This window comes from Lathyrus oleraceus, chromosome 5 (genome assembly GCF_024323335.1).
Source record: "Lathyrus oleraceus cultivar Zhongwan6 chromosome 5, CAAS_Psat_ZW6_1.0, whole genome shotgun sequence".
NCBI classification, from domain to species: Eukaryota; Viridiplantae; Streptophyta; class Magnoliopsida; order Fabales; family Fabaceae; genus Lathyrus; species Lathyrus oleraceus.
The window spans coordinates 211867930-211882479 of NC_066583.1; the positions used below are offsets into that span (position 1 = coordinate 211867930).

The 14550-nt window shown below is 34.5% G+C and overlaps 2 protein-coding genes across 2 annotated transcripts; one reads left to right on the forward strand and one right to left on the reverse strand.

The window, feature by feature from the left end:
• Positions 1–2631: 2631 nt before the first annotated feature.
• LOC127079772 (uncharacterized) lies at positions 2632–6408 on the forward strand. The gene is made up of 8 exons (XM_051020141.1): positions 2632–2641; positions 4103–4230; positions 4313–4516; positions 5098–5190; positions 5284–5388; positions 5468–5554; positions 5986–5988; positions 6193–6408. Exons 1-8 carry the CDS (start codon positions 2632–2634, stop codon positions 6406–6408), a joined length of 846 nt encoding a protein of 281 aa, XP_050876098.1.
• Positions 6409–11920: 5512 nt separating this feature from the next.
• LOC127079773 (uncharacterized) lies at positions 11921–12805 on the reverse strand. The gene is made up of 2 exons (XM_051020142.1): positions 12416–12805; positions 11921–12280 (listed from the first exon to the last, which is right to left on the reverse strand). The coding sequence occupies exons 1-2, from the start codon at positions 12803–12805 to the stop codon at positions 11921–11923; spliced, it is 750 nt and encodes a 249-aa protein (XP_050876099.1).
• Between the last annotated feature and the right edge of the window lie 1745 nt (positions 12806–14550).

The window sequence follows — 14550 nt, forward strand, 5'->3', positions numbered from 1 at the left end:
ATTCTCAATTATACTCGTTTCTCAACACGCTGGATACTTTGAGTAATTCTGAGTGATTATACAGCAATTGAACACCCCAAATCCTAACATTAAGGCTCTTATATATACTAAATCGGAATAACGATTACCAACGGCTTTTCTCCTAGGCACTGACACGTCGCACTCGGCATGTCTGCAATTCAGGACAACACTTCATGCGTCTTTTCTTCTAAACTGGATAAGAATGAAATACGGTTATCCCTCTTTCATTCAAATTCAAATAAGTGTCAAACAAACTCTTCTGCCGAAATATCATTCTGAACTTAGGAGTACTTCTAAGTCTCATAACAATCCCCTCTTACACAAGGCAAACTTCGACTGACTTTCTCACACCATGTTCTTTATGACGAAATCAGAAATATCTTCAAAAGCATTCTCTCTTCTTTGTTTATTAGTTCCATCCTGATGTCGAAATTTCCAACCAACAAATTGCCCCCCCAAAAACCTAAGGTTAGTGAAGTACTCATAAGTTCACCAGTGGGTCTGCATATGTTGACATCGAATTATGTAAATTCACTATCATCGAAGTTGGTATGCCAAATGACTGTTCGTGACCATTTACAGGCATCAAAAAACTATTCACATAAGGCCTAAAAAATTGATTTCCCCATGGAGGGGGGGTCACTGGTGGACCCTGCATTCCTAAAGGATTTACTAGTGGGCCTTGTGGGCCCACATAAGACAGAATAGGCCCATTGTGGGCCATCGACTACACATGCATTAAATTCGTTGTGGATGGTACAAGTTCTGCGGCAGACATTGCGAGCGTACTTCCCCCTGGCGGCGATGCATGGGGTGATTCTCCATTACTATTTAAAGGGTTCTGATTATTTGGTGGATTCACCATTCTTCTCGTGTATCTTTTCCTTGGTCTATATTCGTTGGTTGTGGCTACTTTACCACTTCTTAGTAACATGCAACGAAGTTATACAGAGAGATACTCAAAAAATGAAGAACGAAGAAAGATTTTCAAAGAAGAAATTTGTTTTAAAACACTAGCACAGTCTCACTGGGCGTGCCAATTTGTTTACCGTGAAAATTGGTAAACAACTGTTGGTCTTCCAAATTAAGAACACTTTGGTTACTCACATGATCAACCAGATTGATCCTAGGACATGTGCTATTGTTTAAAATTGTATTTGAAAAAGGATGAACATTTCGACATTATTCATGTATGAAGAATGTTTGTTTAAAGCATTTTCAAAGGGATAAATCGCATAATGTAAATAAAGTGTATAAAAAGCGCTTGATAAATGACTTGTATTAAAAGATAAATTCTGGACAAAAGGTATAAACAAACTTTGATTGATATAAAGAAAGTGGTGTTATCAAATGTACATTCTCAATTATACTCGTTTCTCAACACGCTAGATACTTTGAGTAATTCTGAGTGATTGTACAATAATTGAACACCCAAAATCCTAACACTAAGACTCCTATATATACTAAATCTAAATAACCATTACCAATGACTTTTCTCCTAGGCACTGACACGTCGCACTCGGCATGTCTGCAATTCAGGACAACACTCCACGCGTCTTTTCTTCAAAACTAGATAAGAATGAAATACGGTTATCCCTCTTTCATTTAAATCCAAATAGGTGTCGAACGAACTCTTCTATCGAAATATCATTTTGAACTTAGGAGTACTTCTAAGTCTCACAACAATCCCCTCTTACACAAGGCAAACTTCGAATAACTTTCTCATACCATGTTCTTTATGTCAAAATCAGAAATATCTTCAAAAGCATTCTCTCTCTTTGTTTATTAGCTTCATCCTGACGTCAAAATTCCCAACCAACAACCTGCTCGCCGACTTCAACATATGCCTGCTAACTCTCAACACCAAAACTGTAATCAAGATCGTAATCAAGAAGAATGGGTGGGCAAAAATTTAAAATTTGAGCCTTATATCCTTTTGTTTCAAAAATCGTGAAGCAGACCACGTTGTAACCTTCAAAAGACCTAATTGAAGCAACGTTTGTTTTGAAACATACTATCGCAAGATTACGTTAACCTGCCTCCAAAGAAACTTGCTAATTATTTGTCTTGGTCATACTTTTCGCATTGCTATTTTCACGCTTTGAATGTCGAGATCAACATTGTGTTTTGAACATTAACCCATTCATTGTACTTTACAACATGATCTCGATAATAACTTTGATTTCAAAATTCGCATGAGCATTACATTAGAATTACTCTTTTAAAGGAACAATTTTATTTTCAACTTAGCACTTAACATCGAGGAACTTCTAGCAATGAGAAATCAGTTAAGGAACTTGATCATTCAAAAGTTAGTCCCACCAGAGGCACATTGTTTCAAGAATTAGTCATAGTAGGGGAAAATTGTAACATCCTAAACCTCGAAACTTATATATTAAGCTTTACACTCACTACAACATTTTATACTTTAGGCAACGATTGAAAAACCGTCACCTAAAGGTATCATAGACCGCACTTTTTATGCATGGACGAGTTTCTTGGCAAAGCGTGAAAAATCGTCCCTTATATACTTTATGCTACGGTTAGTAAAATGCGGGCATAATATAAACGTCGTCTATTTACTATATTAATTTATGATGTTATATTTAAATGGAAAAGGGTAAATTTATTAAAAAACCAAGGAGTCAAACTCATATCTTCTCTTTCAAAGAAAAAATACATTACCACTAGACCACTTTCATTTCATTAGAATTTTTTTTGTTTGAAATTTTATTTATAATTTAACGTTCGTATTTTTTTTCTTATAATTTTCTAAAAGCTGATTCATTACAATTGAATCCTAAATTATATTTTCTTCTTTCTCTCTACCCAACTTTTTGCCTTTTCTTCTTTCTCTCTACATAACGTTCTGTCTTTTCTTCTTTCTCTCTACTCAAAGAAATATTTTCTCTATAACTCACATACTCTCACGCCGGCCACCGCACGCTTTCTGCTGCAACTCACCGCTGTATTGTTGCATCATTTGTTACAAACACCTCTCAAGAGTAAGTTTCTCATTCTCATTCTATTTCTCATAAATACCTCTTACCATCAAAATCTTTTGTTGTTCATCTTTTTCATTTACTTCTCTGTTTTGAATACCTTCATTTTTTCCTTTCTGTTTGTGAAATTAGAAATCGCTCGAGCAGAACCATCGCCTCAAATTATCTGCCATATTTGTCTCCAAGGGTGAGTCTCATTCTTCATAAAATTACTCAAATACTTAAATTATGCTAAAACTCTAACCTTCCTATTTCTCCAAATCTGAATTGAAAAATATTTCTTTAAATATTTTTTGTTACAAAAATTATTTTGTAAGGACGTCATATGGTTATTAGGGTTTATTATATAAGGGTGTTATAATATTTTAGTGAGATTGTATTTGCTTTCATAGGCTTAGCGTGAAAGTTGTTTCAAATTATAACATCAATTGCTTTAAGTTTTTGGTGTTTAGTAACTCATATTATAATAACATTTTGGTACAAGAATAACTTAACAGAGTTAAAAAATTTAATTGATCATATAAAAGGAGGGACATACTTTTCAAAATAGAAGAAGCTAGGAAGAATATAGTATTATTGTACACTGTTATATCTGATCAACAAAAAATATACAATTATTTTAATCCTGTTTTAATTTCATAAAACCAAAATGACCTCACATAAGATTAGTTAGTTACCAATTATTAGAGTATATGTCCTTGATTATTGATAGCAACCATTTAACTTAATGAATTGAAAACTGTGGAGAGTAATTCATGAAACAAACATCTACTATACTAATTAAATAACTAAATCTGGAATTAAAATAATAAAATAAACTTGCAGAGTAATTCATGAAACAAACATTTTATTTAAGACCAAGAAAATATTTAATATTTAATTTATTTTGTTAGTCATATTTGTATGTTATGTGTTATGATTTATCTTACATTATATTGTTTGATGTCAAAACAGGGACAACTATGGACCAACACGTTGTTTAAAAATATATGCAAGACATGTCAAAGACCGTCAAGAAGTTACTCTAGATGACTTTGGAGAGGCAATTGGACCTGATGACTAAACTGTTTCTGACTTAGGCTATTTCCTTGGAACTATAGCAAGGAATGCAGATTTTTGTCCATTGATTTATACAAATTTCAAAGAGTTGCTTAAAGATGAAGCAGATCCTAAGTGTCATAATGATCGTATTTGGAAATATATTAATGTATGAAAAGTAAAACTTCATATTTTTTAAATGATCAAATATTTATCTACAATTGATGACAAATACTGTTTTATTTTTGCAGACGAAGTTCAACATTCCTGAGAGAGGAAAAAAAGCAGTATTTTCTCGAATAAATGATGCTTGGAGACGGCACAAATACTCTATCAAGAGAGATCATTTCCTAAAGTACTCTAGTATGAAGGAAAGATTAAAGAACCGTCCAAAGAGTATATCTGAATATCATTTCAAGAAATTGTTAGTGTATTGGAAAGATAATCATGTTCAGGTAAGTTATTTATTTTGCATTCAATATAGTAAGAAAAATGTTCAATTAAAATATTAGAATGGAAAAACAAAAGGTGTAAATCAAAGATGCACCATAGTTATACAATATCATAACATATCAATTTTCATCTTTTGGTTGGTTGGTTGCTCCATTATTTTCTTCTTTTTAAGCAAAATGATTTGAAAATCATACACTATCTATAATTAATATTGATGTGCTGATTAATATCTATGTGTGTGTATATACTTGTTGGATAAAGTTTTGCTTCATTTCAACTAATATGAAATAAGATGCATGACTTTTTCTTATGTGCATAGTTTCGAACGGTATGAAACACAGTTAAATTTCTTTGCATATTTAACATATTTTCTAGTTAGACAATTTCTAATTATGTTTAGTAGTAAAGACAATATAGACATAATGAAACACAATTGCAGCCCCATATTAGCACAATTTCTGCTTAGACATTATTGTGCACATTTTCATACTATCTTTATTAAATACTTACTACTCAATGAACTAATTCAATTTCTTTACATGTAACATTGATTCTACTCGGTGAACTATTTTATGTATTGTAGGATATTAGTAAAAAGAATGCAGGTAATAGGAGCAAGCAAAAGTTTATGTATCATGTAGGACCAACAAATTTTGCTAGAATTCGTGCAAAATTGGTATGATATTTGTGTGTGATTATCAATAGAATAAGTTGTTTTTTCAATCTCTTATTAAGTAGTATTTTTTTTAATATATGAATAATCATGTAGCGAGCAAAAAAGGATGGAGAAGAAGTCACTCAAGCTGAAATGTTTATTGAAACTCGAAAAAGTCGCAAGGGAAAACAAGTGGATGGGGAAACCCAATTTGCTATTGTAAGTTAAATTATAATATTCATTATAAATACACATGTGATTTTTAATTTTGTTCAAAACTAATAATTTAAAATATTAGGATAAACTTCAAGAATCTATTGAAAACTCAGTTGAAGCTGGAACACAAGCATTTCAATCATTGTTTGGGAAAGAAAAGCCCGGTAGAGTGAGATGTTATGGAAGAACTGTCACACCACCATTGTTAAAAAAAATGAAGAAATTTCTTTAATGAAAATGCAATATGATGGTAAGATTTCTGACATGGCGCAAAAGATGGGAGCAATGGAGGCACTTTTGAAAAGCATTTATATGCAATAAAATCCACATTTAAGTGAAGAGGAAGTAAATGATAAGATGAGAGAAGTTTTGCACAATGATAATATTCCAACATTTATTAATAAAAATCAACATTTATTTTATTAAGTGTTGAGTTGTTATTTTATAGTTGTTTAATTTTTTAAATATGCGGTGTTAGTTTTATAAGTTACTCATTAAGTTAGTATATATTCATGCTAGCTAGGTTGAATATTGTGAACATATGTTACCATGCATATTTTTATTATGTTTTTTAAAAATTATCATTGTATATTGGTTTAGATGGTAAGATTCATGTATAAATTTCATAGATTCGAGTTTGAATTCTAAGCGTGCAAACTTCGTTAGTGAGCAATATATAACTATCAATTGTTTGAATTGAATCTTTATTGCATGGATGTTGAGTCATTTGAAGCCTTGCATATGCCGCTTTGATCATTGTAACTTTGTTATTGAATAATATATAAAATAAATTCTTCATATTTATAGGTTAGAAACAAAGATGATCCTCAAGATGAACAAGATGATGATCTTCAAGATGACGATAGTCTTCAATATAATCAAGATGATGATGATCTTCAATATGATCAAGATGATGATGATCTTCAATATGATCAAGATGATAATGATTTTCAATATGATAATTTTCAAGATGATGATTCTCATGAACCTCAACACAATGAATATGATAAAGACCGCCATTGATTTAAATATTGACGATTATGTTTTGTTTTATGGAGTTACATAAGCCAACTAGCTACAACTTATATTGCTTGGATTTATTTTGAAAATATTTGTATTTTTTGCATTTCAAGGAGTTGATTACACTTCATCTTATTAATACTTCATATTTATATATGTTTTCAATTTATAAATGTGCTTCTTCTAATAATATTGAAAAATAATCTATTAGAATAATGTGAAGGTATATGATCACAAATGTATCACCATATAAATGAACAGGAAAATTCTATACTAATTATATCTTTCAAAGTTTAAAGTGCACAACAGGAAAATTTTATACTAATTATGTCTTTCAAAGTCTAACATTATATATATATATATATATATATATATATATATATATATATATATATATATATATATATATATATATATGTGTGTGTGTGATTTGTTTTTCAATCTATAGACAAAGTTTTTTATGCGTTGCTTATCAAAAACCGTAGTATATTCCTTTGTTTTAGGCGCGGTTATGTGTGTTGTGTAAATGAAATTATAGATTAAGCTACGGTTTACATCTGTTGGTTATTAATAACCATTGCCTTTTCACATGTTTTGGGGACAGTTATTTTATGTTGCTACTTGAAAACCGCAGCTTAAAAGTTCAACTAAAACCGTGGACTTTGATATTTAAGGCGATGGTGTTCAGAATCCGTAGGTAGAAATCAAAAAACCGCGCTCTAATGGAATAAGCAGCGGCTGTTTATTCCACGCTTGATAAGCCGTCCCCTAAAGCATTAAGCAACGGTTTTATACCTTTAAGGGGCAGTTTTTCATTGTTGCCTAAACCCATTTTTGTTGTAATGACTACAATCTAAGATGTCACCACCGACAAAACCTTTAATAAATCAAATAACAAACCGCAACATAAAATATTAGCGTCATATAACACATGTCATCACACGCTCACCTTCACATATGGTATCATTATGGCGGTATCAATTTATTTCAAGTAAGAAAACATTGCAACTTAGACTTTTAGTGTCAATCTTCAAATCATAATAAATTGTTTACAAAGTAAAGAGTTGTCATATTTAACTCTTGAGCAACTCCAACATAAACTAAATAAACAATTAAACACGAACAAACATAATAAGCAAACAAACATTCTCAACCCTGATCTTACAAGATCAGAGTAAGACTTCTAAAACAACGATGAAACTAAACGAAGTAACTCCAGGATCTAACTTTCATTTACAACAGCAAACTCTACTCCTGGGTATCTGTAAGTTGTTTATGGTGGACAACATCAAAGTAAATGGGGTGAGAAACAACAAACTAATATAAATAGTGTAAAGAACACTAAGGTAGAGAATACACATCAAGCATACATTCGTTACACAACCATCAACAACATATTCTCACACCTAATTCATGACAACAATTACATAATCATATCCAATCAACAACATCATGAAAACCAACAATATATGCAATCATATATGCAAATGTACTCTACAACTGACTCGTTATGCATGTGATATCATTCATGAACGCTCAGGTTCATCTCGCTTCTGATCCCCATCATAAGACCAGAGCACATCAAATCGTTACCATCACCACATGCAATGCTTTATTGATTCCCATCTGAAATTGGCTACTCGCTCCCGATTCCCACCATAGGACCAAAGCACATTAAAATTGGACTGAAGCTTGTGCACTATGATGCATGACTCTCAACAACATGCATTATCACAAAAAGGTTCACCAAAAGTATCCCCATACACATCTCACCATTTATACATCACATTATTCATCATACACAACAGTCAATTCATGTTACAACATCAATAAACAATAATAAATAACAATACCTCAACAAATGTAACTTTATAGGCATCAGTTCATGTTACTTCACCAAATAAACAACATATATGCTATTCCATTATTCTTATATGTCAATTGGTATTTTCCCCATCCAAATGTGTCGTGGTAGTGTTTTGACATTATCATTTCGCTACAGTTCACTAAGAAAAGTCAGGGGAAGTCTGCTACTGACTTAGTTTGTTAGGAGTTTGCTCAACAAAGTTTATTCGCTACCAGTTTGCTAGAGCTTGCTAAGCGAACTTAATAACATTCCGAAAAATACCTTGGTTCTTGTTTTCACCATAACTCGAGAACTGTAACTCCGATTAATATGCGGTCGAATGCATTGGAAATCTTGTTTAAAATTCTATATCACAATGATATTTGATGATACTTTCTTGCATGTTGTTTGTAATGAATGTAATATGCTCTTTACTTCTTATGTGTGCCTTATGACATATATTGTAATATGTATGTATTAAATTAGCAATAATTAAGAGAAATACATGATGAACAATATGAGTTAACCTAGAGCTCTAATTAGGTTAGGAAGACTAGATACATGATTTAGATTATATGAATAACTTAATCGCCACACTTAATCACCACACTTAAGAATGATGTGCCTTGTAAGGAACATATAGTGATAATATGATATTAGGGTGAATGTGATCACCTTATGGTTGTGGAACACAATCACATTACATTTTTTATCTAGTAACATATTCGGAAGCAAACCCATTATTGTGCCCGTCCCAAGTTGTGATACTTATGTAACGTAAGAATTGGTATACACACACAAATACTTCATATTAACCAAATAGGTTAGAGTGCCATAAAATGGTGAACCTCAAAGTGGGTTAGAGTACCATACGAGGAAAAACACGAAATGGGTTTGGAGTCCCAATGGAGCGTTGATTCTTAAAGTAGGTTGTTATCACTTAGAATTCGAAATCCACAAAAAAGTTGAAGTATGATACAAGGATCCGTGACCCGTGTTGATAATCCTAGACGTAGGGTTGGCCAGAGAAAGATACCTCAGTACGATTTTCGATTAGTTATTGTTTGAGTTAGACGAACTCAAGAGACATGTTTCCATACATTGCGAGAATTTCCCGTTACTTAAGTCTTCTTCCCCTTTTGACTTGAGTTGGGATTTGTGTAGAAACCCTTTAGAGCCGAGTGAACCCGTAAGATAGGGAACCCACTGGAATTATCATCTCACCCCGTGATTGTTGTATATTTTCAGGAAGTTCTGTGCAGGTAAAGGGCAAAGACAAGATGGCTTGACTACTCAATATTTTGGGATGAAATTTTCGCTGTGTAGATAACTACTTTGAGATCATTTAGAGAATAATCTAGTTCTTAGTTTTATCTTAGACACCTTTGTACATATTGTGCCATAGTTTGTAGTTCTTTTGGGAATATATATATATATATATATATATATATATACATATATATATATATATATATATATATATATATATATATATATATATATACACACACACACACACATTGTTGTCGATAGACTCTTATGTATTTCAGTACCAGTATTACATTATATATAATATGTGGGTGTTACATCTTTTTTAATAAGTTCTCTTATAGTTTTTCTAGGTCATCCTCTACTCTAGTTGTTTTGTCTCATCTCTATCTGATCAACTATCCTTACCATATAATCTACATGTTTTCTGTCTATATGTCCAAACCACATAAGTCTATTTTCCACCATATTTTTTATTATAGGCGATACCTCTCTCTCTCTCTCTCTCTCTCTCTCTCTCTCTCTCTCTCTCTCTCTCTCTCTCTCTCTCTAATATTGTCATTTATAATCTTATTATGTATAGTCTTACCACACATCCAATGCAACATCCTCATCTCTTATATAGTTACTTTATTCCCGTGTTCATTCTTAATCATCCAATATTCTATCTCGTACAACACCGCAAGTCTTCTGCCGACCGATAAAATTTTCCCTTCAACTTAAGTGATACCTTTCAACCACATAAAATCCCTAAAAAATATAGTTTCCAAGTCTCCAACCTCTCATTTAAATCCTCATTCGACTCTCCAAGTAAGACTATATCATCTGCAAAAAACATGCATCTCAATATTAGCTCTTGAATGTGTTTTGTGACTACATCCAAAATTAAAGTAAAAAATGAAGGTGAGAAAAACAAGAAAGGGGGGTTTGAATTGTTTTAGAAATTAAAAGTTTTTTCAAAAGTAAGAACACACAAAATTTTATACTGGTTCGCTTATAAAACAAAGCTACTCCAGTCCACCCGGCTAAGGTGATTTCGCCTTCAAAAAGGACTTAATCCACTAATCTTGAAATATTAATACAACCAAACGTCTAAGAGAATGATCTCTTAGTCCTCTCAAGTATACAGACTATGCAGAGTCACTTGAGGAACAAAAGCAATTTAGCAAAATAAATTTGTAATAGAAAGTGCTTCTAAGAGTAAGCAAGTATTACAGCAGAATATTTGAGCAAGAGTTTTCACGTATGAGCAGCAGCTCGTGAAAGTTGAGAGAGAATATGAATGACTTTTTATGTGCGTTGTTGTGTGTCTCTCAATGAGGTAAGATGTCCTTTATATAGTAGTGAGAAGGACCGTTAGAGTGATGACAAAATATTGGTCTTTGATGAGCATTCAATGTCATTACTTTTGTATTTCTTGCCATAACCATTTTGTCTCCCTGAATAACTTCTTTCTTAAAATACTTCATTTCCATATTGAGAGATTCTTTCCGTTACTCTTTTTGGATTTGGTGAATCTTCATCAGAGTCTTTGTTATCTTGGAGTCATGCGTCAGAAGGAGATTATGTTGAAGTTACATCAGAGCTTCTCAGAGTACTAGTCTTCTAGATCATCAGAACTAAGACCAGTGGATGTTAGAGCTTCTGGTTCTATTTACTGTCTTGCTTTGCTCAGATTCAGAACTTCTTGGGCGCACTTCTTCCTCAGATGCGTCTGATCCTCTAGCACTTTGTATCTGATCGATGTTTGTATCTGATAAAATGATCAGAGTCCTTTGTTGCTGTTTAGTGTCCTGCACACTTAGAAAAATTTCGTTAGGGTGCCATTTTTGGTTTCATCATTTGTTATCATCAAAATCCTGGAATTCTATTGTAGAACTAATTTTGTTCTTACAATCTCCCCCTTTTTGATGATGACAAAACAATCTTAATTTATAGATGAAACAATTATTAGATAAGAGTTTTAGATCAAATGGAAGTGAGCTCCCCCTGAGATAAGTCTAGGAGTTCAGAAGTTCTTACCGGACCTTCCATGATAAGGTGTTTCTAGATACTTTCCTGCAAATTTCTAAGTTAAAGAGATTAGAAACAATGTTTGCAGAGTTCTGATAGGAGTTAGATATGTTTTCATCAGAGTTGTTTCTAGTTCTCCCCCTTTTTGTCAGAATAAAAAAGACTTAGTGAAATGAAAGGGCAAAAAGATATATAGATATACTCACATAGCAGGTACAGAAGCTAGAAACACAAACAACAAACAAGCAAAATAGAAAGCAACTAGAAAATCAGAGCAACAAGCAAAAGAACACATAAACAAGTCCTAGGTGCCTAAGGGTTTGGAGGTGGAGGCATCCTCTGGAGCAGCTGGGTCAGCAGATTTTGAATGTTGACATTTACTGAGTCCTATTGATCCAATCTGGCTCGGACTTCCTTCTGTTCTTTCTGAAGATCTTCCAGAGTCTTTAGAACCAGAGGGACAAAAGTGGAGGACTCCCCCTGAGTCAGAGCATCTGGTTCTACCCTGGTGGCAGACTCTTCAGCAAGGTATGCTTCAGCTTCAGCGGCAGCTTTGGCTTGTGCTTTAGCTTCAGCGACATCAGCTAGAGCTTTGGCTTCAGCTTCCTTGATCCTTTGCAGTTCTTCTTGCTTGTCTTTCTCTTTTGCTTCTTTGCGGGCTCGCTCCTCAGCTTCTCTGGCTAGGCGCTCCTGTAGTCTGATCTTAGAGTCTCTGATGAAGTCGTTGCAGACTTGTTCAGAGAGGCCCTTCAGCTTGAAGGCTTAAGAGATCATCCAACCAATTACTTTGTTCCAGTGTGTCCTTACAGCAGAAGGATCATCACTGATGCTAGAGTTGATGGTCAGAGACTTGACCTTGTCAACTGAAGCTTCTACAAACACCATTATTGCTTCCTCAAGGGTTGGAAGGGTGTTTTCAGGTTCAGAGGCTATGGGTGGAGAAGTGGGAGGGCTTAGGTTGGGTGTGGGAGTTTGTGGTTCAGCGAATGTATTTGGTGGGGGTATGTCAGAGTTGGGTGGTTGAGTTTCAGCGTGAGTTATTTCAGATGGTGGAGGGTCATATGTGGTTGTGTTTGGTTCTTCTATGGGTGATGAGGTGACTCCTGGTTCAGGTATGGATTGTGTTGGCTGTTGGGAGGCCAGAACACGTGTTTGGAGCTGAGCCAGAGTTGGAGAGGGAGGGTCAGATGGTTCAGTATTTGTGGAAATGTTATAGTAGGGGGGTGATTCTGGAGAAGAAGATGAAGAGGGTGAGGTTGTTTTGTTTAGCATTTCCGCTTCTGAAACAGGTAGGGTTGTGGTGGCAAGGTTGAATTTCTGAGAGGGTTGGTTAGATGTTCTGGTGGTTGAGGGAGGAGTGTCTGAGTTGGTATATATGGGTGTTGGTTGAGGGATAGAGGAAGCAATATGCTTAAGTTGTACAGAAGGAGTGAGAGAAACGGACTTACCAAAAGATCCAGTCAGAGGTACTGGAGGTCTTGATCTAGAGGATTCTCTCAGCTTTGCTTTCTTCGCCTATTTTGCCTTCTCAAATGGTCCTCGTGGTCGCTTCATGAAGTTGAGAGGATGTTCTGGCAGCTGGCTTAAGTTGAAGTCTGAGATATCTACTCCTTATTTTCACAGATCATCTAAGTATTACAAGATTACTTCTGGAGGGTCGATCTTTGAGAACAGATAGAGTCCATTTGGGATCTTCCTCTGATCTTTGAGAGCATCCCAGGAGGTGTCCAGAGTAGGTTTGACCCTTACTTGATCCAGAATCCCCATGCTCTTCATATTGCGGGTGTTCAGAGCTCTCCTAGTATCTATCATCACGTCTTCCATGAGTCTGAACTTTATCAGATGGTCCACGAGACCGCTTTTGATCAGAACGTTAGAGATCAGCCTCCCTAGAGGGATGTAGTTTCTAAGCTTCATGTTGTTTCTTGTATCTCTTACAGAGTCTCTGAGGTACTTGAAGAGGAGTGTTGGAAGGCAGAGCTTCAGACCCTTGTGGATGCAGTACAAAATGCACTTCTGGTCTGTCTTGATATAGTCAAAGGAGTTGGAAGCTGGGCGATGATGGATTGTGCCCAAGATGATCTTCAGCCAGACCCGGAGGTTCTGATGTAGTTCTTTGTTCTTGGAGTGTTTGCGTTCATTGTTATGTTGGAAGATTGTTGGATTGATCTCATGGGACAGATACTTTGCCCTTGGATTAATGTTGTAGATTCTTCTTCCTCCAGCTTTCTCCATGTCTAGAAGAGCAACAATGGACTTCTTAGTGATTACTGTCATACGGTGATCTGACCTAGTGTGTTTTTGCTTTGGAAAGCAAATGTCGCGGATAGCAAGAGTCGCCACCGACTTTTCTTTTATCCAATAAGGAAAGGTGGAAAAGAACAGGAAAGACCTTGATTAGATTTTGGGTTCGGGAGGTACATTATACAAAGGGAAGGTGTTAGCACCCTTTGTATCCATGGTTATCCATGGGCTCTTAATTGCTGGATCACTTATGTTTTTCTTGTCTGAAAAAGTGTTTGTGAACTGCTTAGAAAATGTTTTGAAAAGAGAGTTTAGCTTTGTAATGATTCTTGTATGAATGTATACAAAGTATTTATCTCGTTTAATTTTGCAAAGCTGTTTAGAAAAATATAACTTGGCAATGATTCTAGTATGAATGTATACCAAGTGGTGATTTTCTAGTAGATGTTTTGCAAAGTGTGATGTATGAAAAATGTTTTAGGTTGTGAGTCAGCATTTAAGAGTTATACCTACCCAAGGTCTTTATGGGCATTTCCTATCCTTATGAGGGTAAAACTGTCCTTACTATTGAGAAGTAAGTAGTTTTATCCTTTGGATGTAAAAGGGACATCGTAGGGTCATCGATTGGTCATTGAAGGCAACATTTGTAGGGATACCTTAGCATTCGAAGGGACGATCATCATTTAACCGTAGGCTACAACGACGGGTCATCGAGGGACAAAAATCATATATTCGTAGGCAACATCCGAGGGACTATGATTTATCTTACAGGG